We start from the raw sequence: 16,115 nt of genomic DNA, 5'->3' as shown, positions 1-16,115 counted from the left end.
CGGGGAGAGGGGGAGCCCCGCGGGGGGGGGGGAGGGGGGGCGGTCCCCGGGGAGAGGGGGAGCCCCGCGGGGGGGGGGGGGGAGGGGGCGGCGGTGCCCGGGGTGCCCGAGGTGCCGGCGGCCGCGCTCACGGCGTGTCTCCCGCAGGGCCCCCGCGCGGGCTGTGAGCGCGGCCCCCGGTGGCGGTGGCGGTGGCGGTGGCGGTGCCGGCGCCGGGCCGCCCCGCCGCGCCGCACGGAGCATGCCTCTGAGCCCCGCCGGCAGCAAGCATGAGAGCCCCGAGCCGCCCGAGCCGCCGCCCGAGCGTCAGCCCCGCGCCGCCGCCGCCGCCGGGGAGCCGGGCACCGGCCTGCGCGAAGAGACGCGGCGCGACCCGGCCCGGGCCCCCGGCGGGCCCCGCTCGCCCAAGCTGGCGGCCCCGGCGCGCATGGAGGAGCCCGCGCCCGGCGCCATCGTCGTCCGCATCGGCATCCCCGACCTCCAGCAGACGGTGAGCGCCCGCGCCCCGGCCCCCGGCCCCCGGCCCCGGCCCCGACCCGCACCCGGGCCCCCGACCCGCACCCCGGCCCCGGCCCCGGCCGCCCCCCGCCTCGTCCCCCGGCCCGGCCCGGCTCCCGGAGCAGCTCCCTCCTCGTCCCCGGGGCCGCCGCCGGGCTGCCACCGCCCGGGCAAACTTCGCACCGCCGGCGGGCGGGAGCGGCCGGACCGACAGGACGGCTCCCGGTTCCCGCTCCCGGTTCCCGCTCCCGGCTCCCCGGCCCCCCGCTCCCGGCTCCCAGCTCCCACTCCCCGGTTCCCGGCCCCCCGCTCCCCGGTTCCCGGCCCCCCGCTCCCCGGTTCCCGCTCCTGGCCCCCCGGTTCCCGCTCCCAGCTCCCGGCTCCCCGGCCCCCCGGTTCCCGGCTCCCCGGTTCCCGGTCCCCCGCTCCCCGGTTCCCGGCTCCCGGTCTCCGGCCCCCCGCTACCCGGTTCCCGGCTCCCGCTCCCGGTTCCCGGCCGCCCCGGCGCCGCCGTTCCCGGCGCCCCGCAGAGCCGGGGAGGAGGCGGGTGGAGCGGCCCGGGCAGCCCCGCCGAGCGCTCCGCTCCCGCCGCTCCTCCCGCCGGGCGCCGGCCCGGGACCGGGACCGGCAGCGCCTGCCCCGAGCGCGGCGGCACCGCGCCTGGGAGCGGCCCGGGGGCTCCGGCACCGGCTGGGCAGGGCGGCGGGAGCGGGGCCGCAGCGCGGCGGCAGAGCCGGTGACGGTGGAGCGGACAAGCGGGACCGGGCAGGGGTGCGGGCAGGGGTGCAGGCAGGGGTGCAGGCAGGGGTGCAGGCAGGGGTGTGCGCGGTGCAGATGTGACACCTGCGGCTTTGCAGCGTCGGGCCGCGGTGGCGCGCGGCGGGTTGCAGCGTGCGCTGGGCAGGCAGCCGTGCCGAGCGGAGGCACAGCGCGCCCGGGGCCACGGTGCCACAGCCACAGAGGCACGAGACGCAGGTGTCGCCGGCGGGGAGTCGAGGTGTGACGCAGCTGGCACCGTGCGTCGTGGCGTGTCGGCCCGGCGGCTGTGACATGGGGGCTGCGCATGTGCGTGGCACGGAGGGGCAGCGGGTGTCAGTGAAACCAGGGTGGCACGGTGGGTCTGTCGGGCTCTGAGACAGCGGGTGTTGCGGCAGGGCACGGTGTACCCCCGGGGGGTACGGTGTGGCTGCATGGTGCAGCCATGTGCTGTAGCGGGGTGTTGTAGCTCCGCAGGGTGTGCCGGGAGCGGTGGGATGGTTATCCTAGGGGGCTGCGGGACCTCACGGTGTTTCAGAGGTGGCAGGTTGTGCCAGGACGCGGTGTCCCTGTGGCGTGGGCTGTTACGCTGGGACCCGTTATCTGCACGGGGCTAGCTGGGACAGGCCATAAGGTGCAAGTGGCTTTTGCGTGACGCAACAAGGCCCCACGAGACGCGGGACCGACGTGCTCAGCGCAGGGGAAGTGCTCGCCCGGGTAGCTGTGCTTGGGGTGGGGAGCGAGAGCCTGGGGACCGAGGTGGTCAGCGTGGGAAGGCTGTCTGGTGACCGAGCTGGGGATGAGGCTCACGGGGCGGTTTGGAGATAGGTGTTTTTGAGGCAAGATGGGGGGAAAAAGTTTGGTTAAGGGTGAGGTAGCTGCGGCCCTAGTGAAGAGAGCGCTCACCAGGAGTGGGGCGTCGGGAGCGACGGCTTGCGTGGGGAAGCGCGGGCTGCGGGGCGCGGGGAGCGCCTGTGCCCGGGGACGCGGCTCCGCAGGCAGGAGGAGCAGGTGCCCCTTGGGCATGAGGGGTGGAGGAGCTCGGGGTGAGCCCTCCTGGCCGCTGGGGAAAGAGGGCTCTTTTGGGAAAGCGGCGTGAGGGTCCTGGCTCAGCGACTGAGGGGCGGCTGCTGGGGCCGGAGAGCTTGCTAGAGGACGGAGGCGTTGGGCAGAGCTCGGGAAGGAGGCGCTGGCACGCTCGGAGGCGCTGGCTCTGCAGGCTCAGCTGGCAAGCGCTGCGAGGAGCAGCAGAGGCAGCGCTGCCGTTGCTGTCGAAGAATCGAACCGGCAGATGCGCTGCACTAATGAGGACTGACCTTGCGCTGCGGGAAGGGCTTTGGACCCACTTGCTCTTGCCCAGCCAGGCCTGCTGCAGCCTGTGCCGCGGTTGCGAGCCGGGCTCTTGTACAGGGTGTCTGCTTTTTCCCTTCGGTGTTAGCGCCAGAGCATCAGCTCCTCCTCTGCCATCTCTGTGCCCACCCATGCCCGAGCCGATGCGCAGGTCTGGGTCGTGGCCCGCTGCTAGTCCTTACCCCAGATCCCGTCGTGCGATGCGGTTCGGTGCAGGGCCTGAGGACCGTCAGGGAGTGCAGCTGCTCTGCGCATTGCCATGGTATCCACCTCCCTCTCTGCTGCTCCCTGGGCCCTGCTCCACGTCTCCCATGTCTGTCTTAGCTTGTTCTGGGAATGTGCGTGGCCGTCGGAGGAAGCCTGTGGTAAATGCGATGGTATGCTGTAAACCGCCCTGTGGTATGTGTAAACCCCAGGCGTGCCGGGAGGCCTGCGAGCTGCCTGGCTCGTTGGGACCTCAGGCCGGTGGCGTCGCTCCCCGCGGGGGAGGCCGAGCCGTTACGGGCAGGCAGGGTCTCATGCACTCGGAGAAACGCGCTGCGGAGCACTGGGAACGCGGGGCAGGGCTGCTGGGTGCTGATAAGAGCACCGCGGCGCTGGCACGCTGGCAGGCTCAGCCTGCGCGCCGCGCGCCTGGTGAACGCGCGAAGGAGTCCGCTGCAGTCTCAGCTCAGGGCTCTGGCTTTGCAGCGGGAGCAGCGGGAGCTCGGTCACGCACGCAGCGCTCGAGCAAGCACGGGGCTGCCGGGACCAGCCCGGGCCTGGCGGCGTGGGGGCTGCTGCACCTGCCAGCCGCAGGGCTGCACTTCCCGGGGTGGCGAGCACTGGATTTCACGGGATACACGTGGCAGAGGCTGTGCTGGGGCACCCACACTGCCCTGGCAGGCAGAGCAGCGGTGGCACTTGCTGTGAGGGCAGGGGAGAGGAGATTTGGGCCGGGAGCCTGCAGGCTCCCAGTTTCGGGAGCGTCCCTTTCCTGCAGACCAAGGCAGTGCCTGCAGAGGGCTGTTGTATTTGCGGCTCGGGTAAGGCTGACTTCCCAAATAGCAGCTGCCTGTTTTGCAGGCTCCTCTTGTGTGCTACCTGAGACACCTTCACTTGAAGGAAAAGAGGCAGGGAAGCCCTGGCTGGCTTAACAGTATGCATCCCTAAAAGCTGCGTAGCGTCCTGTAAGCGTCCCGGCACTTCCCTGGGCTCCCTGCAGATCACCCCTGTGCGTTAGCTCTCTGCTCTGGGTGCTCGCGGTGCTCGTCCTCTGCGCTCTGGGCACCCAGGCTTGGTCCCTGTCTGCAGAGCGCCGTCCAAGCAGACGAGGGCTTATCCAGGGCGAAAGGGGGCAAAGGGAGAACAAGAGATCAAGCCTGTCCCATCTGCCACTGCTGTGCTTGCCCTCACGCTCCCATCTCCTCCGTGGGGCGCTCTGGGCTCTGGGACGTGTCCGAGGATGTTTGCTGTGTCTTGGAGAAGCTCGTGGGAAGGTGCTCCAGAGCTGTGTGCATTCTCTGCCCCCTCCTCCCCTCTTACAGGGCGCTGGGCTCCTCGGCCTTACTCTGCTGGAGGGCCACAGGGCTCCTAGACCCTCGTCACCGCCCCAGCTCCTGGCCTGCATGGGTCCTGCTGCTCCCTGCAGTTCCTTGGCGTTGTGCCGGCACCTGGCAGGCCAGAGCCTGGCTGTCCTTCCCGGAGTCGCTGACCTGGGGGTGGCTCAGCAGAGCACGGGACGCAGGAGAGCTGCAGCACACGGTCTCTTGGGCCAGGAGGCACCCGTGTCCTGGCAGGGTCTCTTGCTGCTCAGACCCTTTTCCCCGGGCCGGGCCGAGCCTTTGCATTTCAGAGCTGCTGTCGGGCTGTTGTTCCCCCGAGCCCGCGTCACCGGCGGAGAGCCCGGCTGGTGCCCCAGGGTCAGGCCAGTCCCCACCTGCCCACCTCCTCCTGCACGGTGTCCTCGGGGGTGCTGGCGTCCGTGGCTCTCCTGGTGTTTTCTGATCACGAGAAGACATTGCCACGTGCTTCAGCTCCTGCGCTTGGAACCTCACTAAGTCTCTGCAGTGCCGGGCACCTGGTGTGGCAGCCGCGTCACCCTGCTGATGGGCGACGGGCTTTGCTCCAGCAAGCTCTGCTTTAAGATGGGGATTCGTCTCCCTGTGGCGTCTTCAGGCACAGGGTGAACAAGTAGCTTTTCAAGAACAGGTTGGATTTTATTAGTTATCAGTGTTTCAGAGATCAGGTCTTCAGCTGGCCAGAGTTCAGTTTATTTAAATTTATGTCTCCTGTCAGATTTAGAGCCCCCAGGTGGGTTTTTAGACTTTGTGAAGTAGCTGACTCTTCAAGTCAAGCCTCCCAGCACGCTTGGAGTCGTCTCCGAGCCTCTTTTAGGTTCCTTTGCCACCCTGTTTTACTACCTTTGTTCGGCTGAAAGCCTTTGAATTCGCCCTTAGTGATTTCCATTGTTAGGGGCAAATCTGCACCTGGGGTTGTGACCTTGTCTCTGAAAAGGCAGTCTCTTCAGACAGTTCCCTGTTTACATCCTAATGATGGGCCAGCACTTCAGCTTAAGTAGTCGAGCAGCCTGCACCAACTCTGAGCTCACGAAAAAGGGATTAAGCTGCCCTACCCCCATATAAACAGCATGAAAAATGGAACCTGCAGCACACAAAGAACATGACATTTTTGCAAAGTGTTCTCCTCCTCTGTACAGACACATGCTAATGTGGAGAGGTAGGTGGAGAGGTGGCAGAGGGACAGGCTCTCCTGCAACACAGAAACCGGGGAGGGGTGTGCTGGGATGGGAAGGAAGCACATTTTAGTCTAACCAAAGGAAATTCCCCTTCTCGCAGCGCAGAAGTGGCTGGTGGCATTTGCCGCCATGTAGGCGAAGAGCTCTGCAGGGGCCGCAAGCAGGCTCAGTTCCCCTCGGCGACCTGACTGACGGGGATGCAGGCGGCCCTCCTTTCCGAAGGGCAGAGTTGCCCCGGGGAGTGGCACCGTTCCCGAAGGCAGCGTGGCGGGGAGAGGGGTGACGGGGGAGCGGGTGGCCCCGGGCAGGGGCAGGGGCTGGCGGTGTGGGAGGCAGCAGCGCTTGGCACGTGCGGGACAAGCCGCTTCCGTGCTGGGGGGACCATGGTCAGGAGCTGCAGCATCCCTACCAGATCCCTGCTGTCGCCCAGACCGTGAGGATGAAGGATGAGGAGGATTATTCCGGTATTCCCCACTCTGGGCTGTGGGCTCACGAGCTGTTAACATCCTTTGCCTCTGCCTAGTGCCTGCCCCGTTGCAGGCAGAGGGGATGCAAAGCACGGCCAAAAGCTTGCAGCGCAGCTGGGCTGCTGGGGGGCTGCACTGAGGGGCTGCGGAAAGCTTGTCTCCCTCCCCAGGACGGTGCCGTGGAAAAGGCTTTCCCAGCTCTGCCGCTTTCTGGTGTTCCCTTACGATTTCTGAGTTTGTTTCACTGCTGGGACGGGGAGGCTTTGCCTCCTGAGCGCGCCCGGGAAATGCTGAGCCAACAGCAGTGCTACGAGAGACTCACTTTCCTTCTGCTTGCTGCTTGCTGCGGCTCCGTCTTGTCCCACTCCCCTCTCCTCGTCCTGAGAGCGGCTGGGGTTGGGAGGGCTGTGCTGATGGCTTGAAAGCGTTGTGCTGGTTTGTGTTGACAAGAGGCCTCCAAGGAGCATCGGAGCGCCTGGAAGAAGCAAGCGTTTTGATGCCGGCTCCCGCGGTCGCCCTGTTTGCCGTACCGAGGGGTTCGCTCTTGCGGAGGCTTTGCAGGGGGTGGTCTTCCCTCGCACCAGCACACAGGGTCTGCTGTGATGGGACTCCGGGCTCCTGCTGCTCCTCCTCCTTGCACTGCAGACGTTGCCGGTCTGCCATGCACCTGGACATGGGGTTTGGGGGATGGTGGCTGCAAATGGGGTGGCTGGTCTCCGAGATGCCCCTCGCCGGTGGCGTGAAGACAAGGCAGGTGGCGTCAATGGCTGGTGCCATGGCGGGAGGCTGCATCTGTCCCCCTGCGCCCGGGGGAGGAAGGCCGGTGGGGCTGGGGGTGCCACCAAGGCTGTGAGCAGGGACGGTGCATGCTCAGCGTGGAGGGTGGCACCACCGGGCTCGGTGTGGAGCTGCGCGAGTTGGGGAGCAAATCGGCTGTGTGGCTGGCAGACGCGAGGCCGTCTGTCCGGGTGGCTGAAGTCGCTGAAAGGGCAGCGAGAGCCACAGGCAGAAGGAGATGGCTCACGAGCCAGGTCTCCAAACCCCAGTCGGCAAGAAACATCATGCTGGGGAGCAGGTAGCGAGGATGATTAATGCTCCGGTGAAGGGGAAGAGAGCGATATCGAGAGCAAACAGTCCCTTTGAGGGGCGGATGCTAATTTGGGACGAGAGACAAAAAGCCGTTTGTGTGGGAGAGACGCTGAACCACGGCTGTGTTTCTTCTGATGCTGCCTCTCGGGAGCTGCGGCTGTCTGGGCCGCGCCAAGGAAGCGGGGCGCTGGACCGCCGCCGTAGGGCTTGCGGGAAGGACCTTCCCCGTTGCAGGGACAGGGACTGTCCCGGTCCGGCTCCGGGGCAGCGTGCGAGCGTGGCTGTGCTGCAGCTCTGAGGAGCCTTGCCGGGAACGTGGCCTCTGCTCCTCCTCGCCAGCGCCTGCGGACACGGGGCGGCACCGGGGCAGCTCGGCCAGTGCCGAGCGGGGACTCTCGGTCCCTCTGGGCAGGACTGTTTGGATGCCGTCCTGGTGGCGACAGACCTTGGCCGTTTCAGGCTAGATCATCAGTTTCCAAACTACCAGTGTTGTGGTAGGTAGGATGGATTTGCAAACCTGAGGAGAATTCAGTTTCGCCTGTGATGGGGATCAGGCTGAAGCATGGTCCCGTAGCTGGCATTGCAGCCGGGAAAGCTTGGGAGCTGCTCAAGCAGCCTCATCCCGTGGAAGGATGTCCTGTGGGTGTCTGGGCTGCAGGTTTCGAGATGTCTTTCCTGGACCTGCCTTTGTCCAGTGGGAAGGTTCCTCCCTCTCTCAGGGTTTTGATGACGTGTCTGGGACCTGCAGGGGAAAACGTCCCACGTTCGGGACGGACAGTGGTCTTGGAGGCACTGGATTGCCCAGCTCCGTTTATAAGAGGCTGGTTGAGGTGTCTGCTGAGGCCAGGGCTTCCCTTCGCTGTCAGTTGCTCATTTCCCTCTGCGGCTACAGAAGAGGTTCTGCCCTGGTCCCTCTTTTCTGTCACCTGATACTTCAGGATAATATTTCCTGGCTTGTTACCTCCTTAACGCAAATGAACGAAGCCTGAAAACCAGTGCACAAAGCTTTGATTCTTTTTTTTTTTTTAGCCAAAGGAAACTGAGAAATAAACTTTCTTATTATGAAAGAGAGAGAGGCAAAGTTTTCCTGAACTTCTGCTTAGCCAGAACTGATGGTGGGAAGGAAGGCTGCCAAGAAATGGTGTTGTGGGCCGTTCGGTCGGGATTTGGTTCAGATTCACCGTGCGGTGAGCCTGTGAGAGCAGCAACAGTCCACCCAGCAAATGGCACCGAGGATGCGTCGCTGCAGCCCGGCGAGGTGCGCTGGGCGGTGCTGGGCGGGCTGTGAGCAGCGGCTCAGGGAGCTGCTGCTGGCGGCAGCATGGTTCTGCCCGTGCAGATGGCGTGGTGCAGTGCGTGCAGGGCGCGTGGGCTGCAGGCGCCCGTGCAGATGGCGTGGTGCAGTGCGTGCAGGGCGCGTGGGCTGCAGGCGCCTGTGCAGGCTGCGTGGTGCAGTGCGTGCAGGGCGCGTGGGCTGCAGGCGCCTGTGCAGGCTGCGTGGTGCAGTGCGTGCAGGGCGCGTGGGCTGCAGGCGCCTGTGCAGGCTGCGTGGTGCAGTGCGTGCAGGGCGCGTGGGCTGCAGGCGCCTGTGCAGGCTGCGTGGTGCAGTGCGTGCAGGGCGCGTGGGCTGCAGGCGCCTGTGCAGGCTGCGTGGTGCAGTGCGTGCAGGGCGCGTGGGCTGCAGGCACCCGTGCAGGCTGCGTGGTGCAGTGCGTGCAGGGCGCGTGGGCTGCAGGCACCCGTGCAGGCTGCGTGGTGCAGTGCGTGCAGGGCGCGTGGGCTGCAGGCGTCTGTGCAGGCTGCGTGGTGCAGTGTGTGCAGGGTGTGTGGGCTGCAGGCACCTGTGCAGGCTGCGTGGTGCAGTGCGTGCAGGGTGCGTGGGCTGCAGGCACCTGTGCAGGCTGCGTGGTGCAGTGTGTGCAGGGTGCGTGGGCTGCAGGCACCTGTGCAGGCTGCATGGTGCAGTGCGTGCAGGGTGCGTGGGCTGCAGGCGTCCATGCCGGCACGGCTCTGGGCGCTGGGGAGGAGCCATGCAATGAGGGACCCTCCTACTGACTGGGGGTTTTGCAAAAGGAGAGTTGTTGTGTCTGTAAATAAAATGCCCTTTCTGTAAAATTTGCTACCTGCTGCTGTGTTATGTCTCCTTAAGATGAAAGCAGAGAAAAGACAGCGGGGTGTAGGAAATGCCACTGGGCCCATTTCTTCTGAGCCAGAATCTGTCCCCTCATGAAAGCCCATGACACAGGATCGACTTGAATGATGGAAAAAGCGTGTGAAAAGGTGCAGCTGGTTTAGCCTGCGCTGGCTTGGTAGCTGCAGACACTCGGAGGAGTTCCCTGAAAGCTAGCTCCGGGGGACTGCTGCGGCACGGCGCCGGCAGGCACCGCAGCAAACCTGCCCGCAGCCTGCGACAAGGGGCCTCCTGGACAAGGTGCAGTCCCTCACCCTGGTTGCTTTCCCGCAGCTATGGGGAGCTGCGTTCTGCACAGCTGTGCACGTGCCGTGGGCTAAGTAACATGGTGCCGACGGTGGATACCCCAATGGACAGAAACGCTGGGATCATGGAAGGAATTGATATGAAAAGCATGACTGAAGCTATACTTAAAAATTGTTGTGGGATAAAATTCCAAAAGTAGAAATCATAGTGAAAATCTGCTGGCATGTATGAGCCGTGTAAGTTGCTGTCCCAAACCCATTTTGCTCCCCGGGTGGGTTCAGGTGTTGGCAGAAAACGAAAGGGTCCCTGGATGAGGGGTGGCGGAGGCCTGGGGCAGTACTGCGCTCCCCGGGGACTCCCGGCTCCTCACCAGGCTCTCCTACCACTGGTGCAGAAACGGTTAAATGCAGACTTTGGGAAGATCTGCCCGGTGCGCACTGTGATATGAATTAACTCAGCTGCGCAGAATTCCTGCTCGCCAAATCCCTGCTCGAAAAGCGTAACAGCAAAATAGGAGACGCTGCTGTTGGATCACGGGAGGAAGAAAAACCGCCTGGTCGGCGGCATAGTCTTTGAGCAACGATGTGTGGTTGTGTAATTAAAGGCTGCACGGTGCCGTGCTCACGAGGGGGCAGAGCGATCGCGCTCCGCGCTCGGCGAACGCCTGCAGGCAGGCGAGGCTGGCAAACGCCCGCTCTGGCCCCGGGGGTTTGGGCCCCGCTGCCGTCCCGCCGGGAGAGCGGGGCGCCCTGCCGGGGACCGGTGCGTGCCGGCGGTGGGGCGCCGGGAGCCTGAGCCGCGGGGTCGGTCGCCAGCAGCTCCGCGGGCTCCGGCTGCTCCCCTCGGGCCATGCCGGTGAGAGCTGCGGCTCCGCCAGCGGAGCGGCCGTGTCCGGCGCGGAGACCCACTGCACCGCTGCCGGCGTGGGGTGAGCGTTTCGCTCCGCTGACCCGTTTCATACGGTAGCTGTAGGGCAGGGGGTTGATTTGTTCTGGCAGTTTGGGCTGCTGTGCTCCGTAGTCGCTCCTAAAATAGTAATTTACTTGGAGTTCGATAACCTAGAAACAGCTTCCTCTTTTAACGCCAGTCTGCGCGAGTCGCTGGTGAGCGCTGGTCTTGGCCCTCGCACTGGGAGGGTGTTGAAGAGTGGGCAGAAGCAAAGGGAGACGATGCGCAAGGCCACCAGGATGCTCCCTAACGCTGGGGCAACGTCTGCTTCGCCTCTGCCCGCTCCTGCGTTCAGCCTGTGGCTGCTCGTCCTCCCGGCAGAGCCGTTTCAGCTCGGCTTTGGCCCTCTGCGTTGCTCTGTGGGAGAGCGTGGTGGAGGTCCGGGATGAAGTTATCCAAAACAAGATTTAGGAGGTTATAACCCATCTTTTAAGGTGACGGAGACATGGACAAGCCAAGGTTTGTTTCCCTGAAATGGCTTTGAATCGCAGCCCCATATTGTTAAAGCACATTTGAAAATTGGGTTTCCAAAGTCTTGCAGCTGGAGTGCTTTGGAATCAGGTCTCAGTTTCTCCTTGGGCCCCACTGGTGGGAAAAAGGAGTAATATAGAAATAAACTAGGAGAGAGCAAAAGTGCCTCCAGCAGTCATCTAAATCCCATCAGTCTGTCGTGTGTGCAGGGGACTGTAAGGCATTGAAATCCTGGCTTTTTCTGACCAATTTCTGACCAAACCTGGGATGTATCCCATGGGAAACACTTTCTGCTGTAGGTGGTGGGCAGTACTGGCTTCCTTCTGCATGGCCAAGGCCACCATGGTTATAATTTAGTGAGCAACGAGACACAAATTTGCTATTTACTTTTTTCACTGAAAGAAGGGAAAACTTGTTCCAAGGAATCACAGCTCAGCACGTTGCATAAAAAATGTATACAGAGCGATAAGAGCCTCTTGCAGATGAGTGGTACTTAGGAAGCTGCTATCAGAGAGCTGGAGCTCATTGAAACAGCTCAGAAAGATCTAGAGGAGCAGAAATGTTCAGTTGATGAGACTTCCTCCTGGAGATTTCCAAGGGCTTTTCTTCTCCATTGTGTGCTGACAACTGATTTTCTTTTCCCTTTTAAATCATGTTAAAACCAGACTAAGGAGTGACTGCAGGTTAAAATAACGTTTTTCCCCCCATTAGCTTTAGCTTGCAGCAGCTCCCTGTGCCAGGTCACTGTTTGGTGTGCACCAGTGGAGCTGAGGGAGGACGTGCCCTTTTCAGCAGCTGCGCTAGCTTGACGTGTCTGCAGACTGCATCCAGAGTGGGGAAAGGCTTTCTGTGTCTTCTGGATCATGTTCCAGATGGATCTCGTTTAAAACGGTGTTAACAGGCATTGCCACTAGCAGAAACTGCGGCTGCTCGTTCCTGCCCTGTGCAGAGTTAACATTTGTGCTGCCCCAATGATATGGGACAGATCCAGGGTGAAGCTGACACAGCCAAAAAAATGGTTAGTGTTAGTCCAGATGTCTAAGTGGACCTTGAAGCTACCAGCACCAGAGATACGTATTTTGAGCTCCTGACAGAGTGGATAAAACCTAGCCATGTGCTAATTAGCTATTTAAATATACACCCACCCACACCGTACTCTATTTAGGTCCTTATTTGCTATCACAAAGCAGGAATAAAGAGCACAAAATTCAGGTTCTTGTGGTGTTGTATCTTCTTCCAGGTCATTTTTAAGTCAAAGAATAAAGAGGCCTTTCTTCACCAAAAAGGACATCACCCTTTCCCCTGCAGGGCAGGGGAGCACATTTTGCTCCGTCCTGCGGCCTCGCAGGAAAGCCGCTGCCTGTGGTCTCCTTGATGTTGAGGGAGGACTGGGAGCTGGTCTGTGCAGCTGACTGTTTTGCTGACAGCCGTGTTCAAATAAAGCAGCGCTGTGCCCCCGGAGAGGGAGTGGGAGCCCGACGAGAAGGAGAAGGCGAGGAAAGCAGGACTCGCATCGCCGCCGCGATGGCCTTGCCGTGGGACGGCAGCGTGGCCGTGCGGTGTGACGTACCAGCCCTCGGCTGCTAGGCTTGCGGGCTCATCTCCTCGTTGTTCCGTGCTTTGCCTCTCACCGGTTTCCCAGGACCACATAGATCCTAAAATTCATTTTTCCATGTTCTGTTTTGTCTCAGCTCTGTGAATAGTGCAAAGAAACAAGCAAAAGAATTAGAAAAGCAGCGACGTTGCAAAGGGAAGATCTGGAAGGCAGGAAATGACCTGCTAAACCTCCCAAATGACCCAAACATGAACTCAAAACTTTGATCCTTGGCCAAAACATGTGCCTTCTGCTGGTGTAGAATCTCCAGGCATCAATTGTTGTGTCTGATTTTCACCTCTTTTAAGGGAGAATCAAACCACTTATGCACATACTTTGAGATGCTTTTTGATTACAAGCTTGCATGTTGTTTTTCCATAGGAACCCTGCCTCTTTCAGATCAGATTAATAGTGTTCAATGAATGAGGCAGCTGTTCGGTATTTTTTTATCTCTCTTATTCACTGTGTAGCCCCATGCTTCGTTTACTTATGCTGTTGAATGCTGCACCAGACACGACGTATTTTAAAGAGCCTTTGTGGCTTTTTTTATTGTGTTCATCTTCCTGATTTAACACACAAATTAAAGCCTTCTCCCAGCGTCCAGAAAGCAGGATCATCAGATTTTCTGAGTATAACAAACCATTAAATTTCATCCAGCGTCCCTTATACCAAGCTGAGGAGTTTGGGGTGAGCTACTGCACAGCATCTGAGAGGCAGGTAGTCCGGATACGAGACAAGGAGCCCACCAGTTCCCCTGGAAAAACGTCCACAGAGGCGTATCGTTTTGCCTCCTTGCACAATGGGAAACGGGGAGCGGAGAGACGAAGAGCAACATTTGCGCAGCGGTTGCTAACACGGGTCGCATACTTCAGACAAAAGCCTGCGGTTCAGGCTGCAATTTAATAATTAATACCAAACCTGTTGGCTCAGGTTGCCGAAGTTTGCCCTTGAAGCCGTGGCGGGAGCAGGCCAGCCCGGCGGCGGGAGAAGCTGGAGCGAAGCCGCCCCCGCGCCACGGAGGGCGAGACGGGAGAAGCAACGGCTGCAGCTGCGCGGGGGGCTTCGACGGCGGCCCCGGCCCGCGGCGCCTGGTCCTCGCTCCGGCGAGGCCGGGGCGGGCGAGGGCTGGGATGCGCCTCCCGGGTGGTCGGTCAGGGTAGATGGCACCAGTGATCGGAAGGAAGCCTGGTTAAGCGTGTGAAGCTAGTTTAAATGCTAAACCAAATTTTAGCCAGAAAGAAGTGAAAATATTTTACTCCTTTCGGCTTACTCAGCCAGTTCAATTCACGGATTAGTAGAGCCAAAATTGAAGAACCAGGTGGAGGTTGAGAAAAGTAGAACTTGCTTTCTTCTTCTAATCCAGCTGTAAAAGTTAATTGTAAGAGGGCGAGATCTGCCACTTCTAAAATCTTGATGAACTTGAAGGTACAGTTTATTTAAGTGACTATGGATAAAAGTCCTTTTTTATGGCCATTGATGGAAAATGCAAGGCATGTTTTGGTTACTTACATTTTTCTTATGTATCCAGCACGTTTAAGGTAGTTTTATTTAATTAGCTATTTCTAAAAAGGACTTTAAAATGCTGAATGAACATATTTTAATGCCAGTTCTTAACTTAGTCCAGTTTGACTTAAATCACAAGTAAAAAAACTACTCATCATCTATTTAAGAAAGAAATATGCTACTCACTCTTTTATAAAATATTAGTGTAAAATTAAAAAATTGAATTTATAGTTACATTATAATTGCTTAAATAGACGTATACAGTTACAGTGAATCTACTTAGCAAAAACCACTTTTGGTTGCAAAGTCTATATTGAATTGCAAATTAATCTAATGTAATGGTTATGAATTGATCAGACTCAGCCTTTCCTTAGGAAAATAGCTAAGCATACAAACGCAAAACAACATTAGACTTGATTATTTATGTTCAGATTTTCTGCCAGCTGATTTATCATGGTTAAGTCGATGATCACTGAGTTAAATCAATCCACTTTGCTTTATAATGTGTGTGGAGGGAGCCTTTTGCCTGAAGCAGGAGGACTTTTGGTCACAGCATTGGATCTTTGGCTGTAGTTGACTATTTTGGGGACTGGGAAGTTTAGCTGCCAAGTGTTGTGCAATGCCCTTTGGGACATTGTGAATTATTTAATGAGATGCTTTGAATAACTGCAGTTTATTTGCATAAAACTGTTCAAACCTGATTTAAAGAAAGCCATGTAAACATGCACGTGTGTGCTGGCACAGTGAACCCAGCCCTCTGCTTCTCAGCAGGGCAAAGCAGTCAGCCTTCCCTATATCCTGCTCTGCAGGCATTTCATCGCCCTGATGGAGAACAGGTGAAGAAAGGGGCATCACTCTTAAGAGCAGAAAGGGTGTTTCACCCTCTGTGGCTGCTTATTTGCTGGCCCCTAATTAGTGTGAGGCATAGCGACTGCGATGCAAAGGCTGGATCCTGCTGCCGGGTCCTGTCCCATGGGAAGGAGGACTGCAATTGGTAATGTGAGGCAGGGTTTTTTTGCGTTTTGTCCCTGGTCGCAGGGGTGGTTTCTGTGATTGCTCACAGTATGGCGAGGGCTGGTGGGATGCTGCAGTGACTGGGCTGGTCCCTAAAACAGGCATGTGTACCTGCTTGAGCTGTGAGTGCAGTAGCAGGTTTCTAAATCTTTATATGATTTAGCAGCTTAAAAAAAGAACAAATTCTCCCTGGAAACATGGGTCTTTGTAGTCGTGGGGGCAGTCATGAGGTGAGGATCCCATCCTGAGGCATAATTTGTCATGGTGGGTGCAAAGATGGGTCAGCAGGAACCTGCAGATCCTAAGAATTGGCTCAGGCTGCTTCCCTGACCCTCTCCAACCGTCCTTTCCCCGTGTTGGCTGGCTGTGTGCTCTAACCTAGCCCTTCTGTCTTGTTAATTGTGTCCTTGTAGAATTGCTCTGAAAAGATTTAAACATTAAATTGACTAATAAGACATGTGCCTCCATCACCTTGTACATTTGTTTTGAGTTTGAATCCTTTATTTCAGACTGAGTGTGACCTCTTTGGGACAGAGACTAGACCTGCTCTGAATCTGCAGTGCCTTGCACACGGGAATGGCTCTGGTGGGTCCCCAGCACCGCTGTCGTGAACATGTTGCGCTTGTGCATTTGCAGTCCTGGTGCGGAGATGTGAGTGCAGTACGGCACAGGGCGAGGAGGGTGGAGGCAGGCGGCTGAAGCTCTGTAGCCTTGCTGTTAGATCAGCGCCTTGGTTTTTGGGTTGTTATGGCACTGTATTTGACCTGCTTTACTGGGAGAAATTGTGAGAGCACCCCGCAACCGTGTTATTAGAGCTGGGCGTTCATGTCTCATTTCTGTCTGCAGCGATGGAGTTCAGCCTTTTACAGCTTTTCTGTACAATGGGTCAATAATAGTCACCTCACTCTAATGTTTAGGATGTGTCCTTGACTGGTAGGAGGGCAGGTGCCAAAAACAGCGTTAAGCATCATCAGTACAAGACCTGAGGCAAAGAATCGTGGCTCATCCTCCAAAACTCGGAGAACAACGATGGTATAAGCATTGCATGACAGAATATCTCTGCTTGCGGAAGTATGTGAAATGCTGTCAGCTGTGCAGGAGTGCCTGACTAGCAAAGTGCCCGAGTTCAGCTGAAATGCATGACCACAGTGATGAGGTGTGCCTGGCCAGCTGCCCTGCACCACGGTAGGGTCAACATCACCTGTGTTGCTGCTAACACGTTTGTTTAGCCTGTTGTCAAAGCCCTTCAGT

At 58.9% G+C, this 16,115-nt stretch overlaps 1 protein-coding gene across 12 annotated transcripts in view; it reads left to right on the top strand.

Moving 5' to 3' along the window:
- The first annotated feature begins 241 nt into the window (after nucleotides 1-241).
- Nucleotides 242-16,115, top strand: part of SHANK3 (SH3 and multiple ankyrin repeat domains 3) — a 376,011-nt gene continuing 360,137 nt past the window's right edge. For all 12 annotated transcript variants that reach the window (XR_010887770.1, XR_010887771.1, XR_010887772.1 and 9 more), the window contains exon 1: nucleotides 242-490. Coding sequence is in view for 9 of the 12 variants with exons in the window: in XM_067317628.1 (XP_067173729.1) it covers nucleotides 242-490 (249 nt within the window). In the remaining 3 variants the exon portion in view is untranslated. The remainder of the gene's footprint in view (nucleotides 491-16,115) is intronic.

The sequence above is a fragment of the Apteryx mantelli genome, chromosome 1, assembly GCF_036417845.1.
Source record: "Apteryx mantelli isolate bAptMan1 chromosome 1, bAptMan1.hap1, whole genome shotgun sequence".
Classification (NCBI taxonomy): Eukaryota; Metazoa; Chordata; class Aves; order Apterygiformes; family Apterygidae; genus Apteryx; species Apteryx mantelli.
This window is presented reverse-complemented; position numbering and strand designations above follow the sequence as displayed.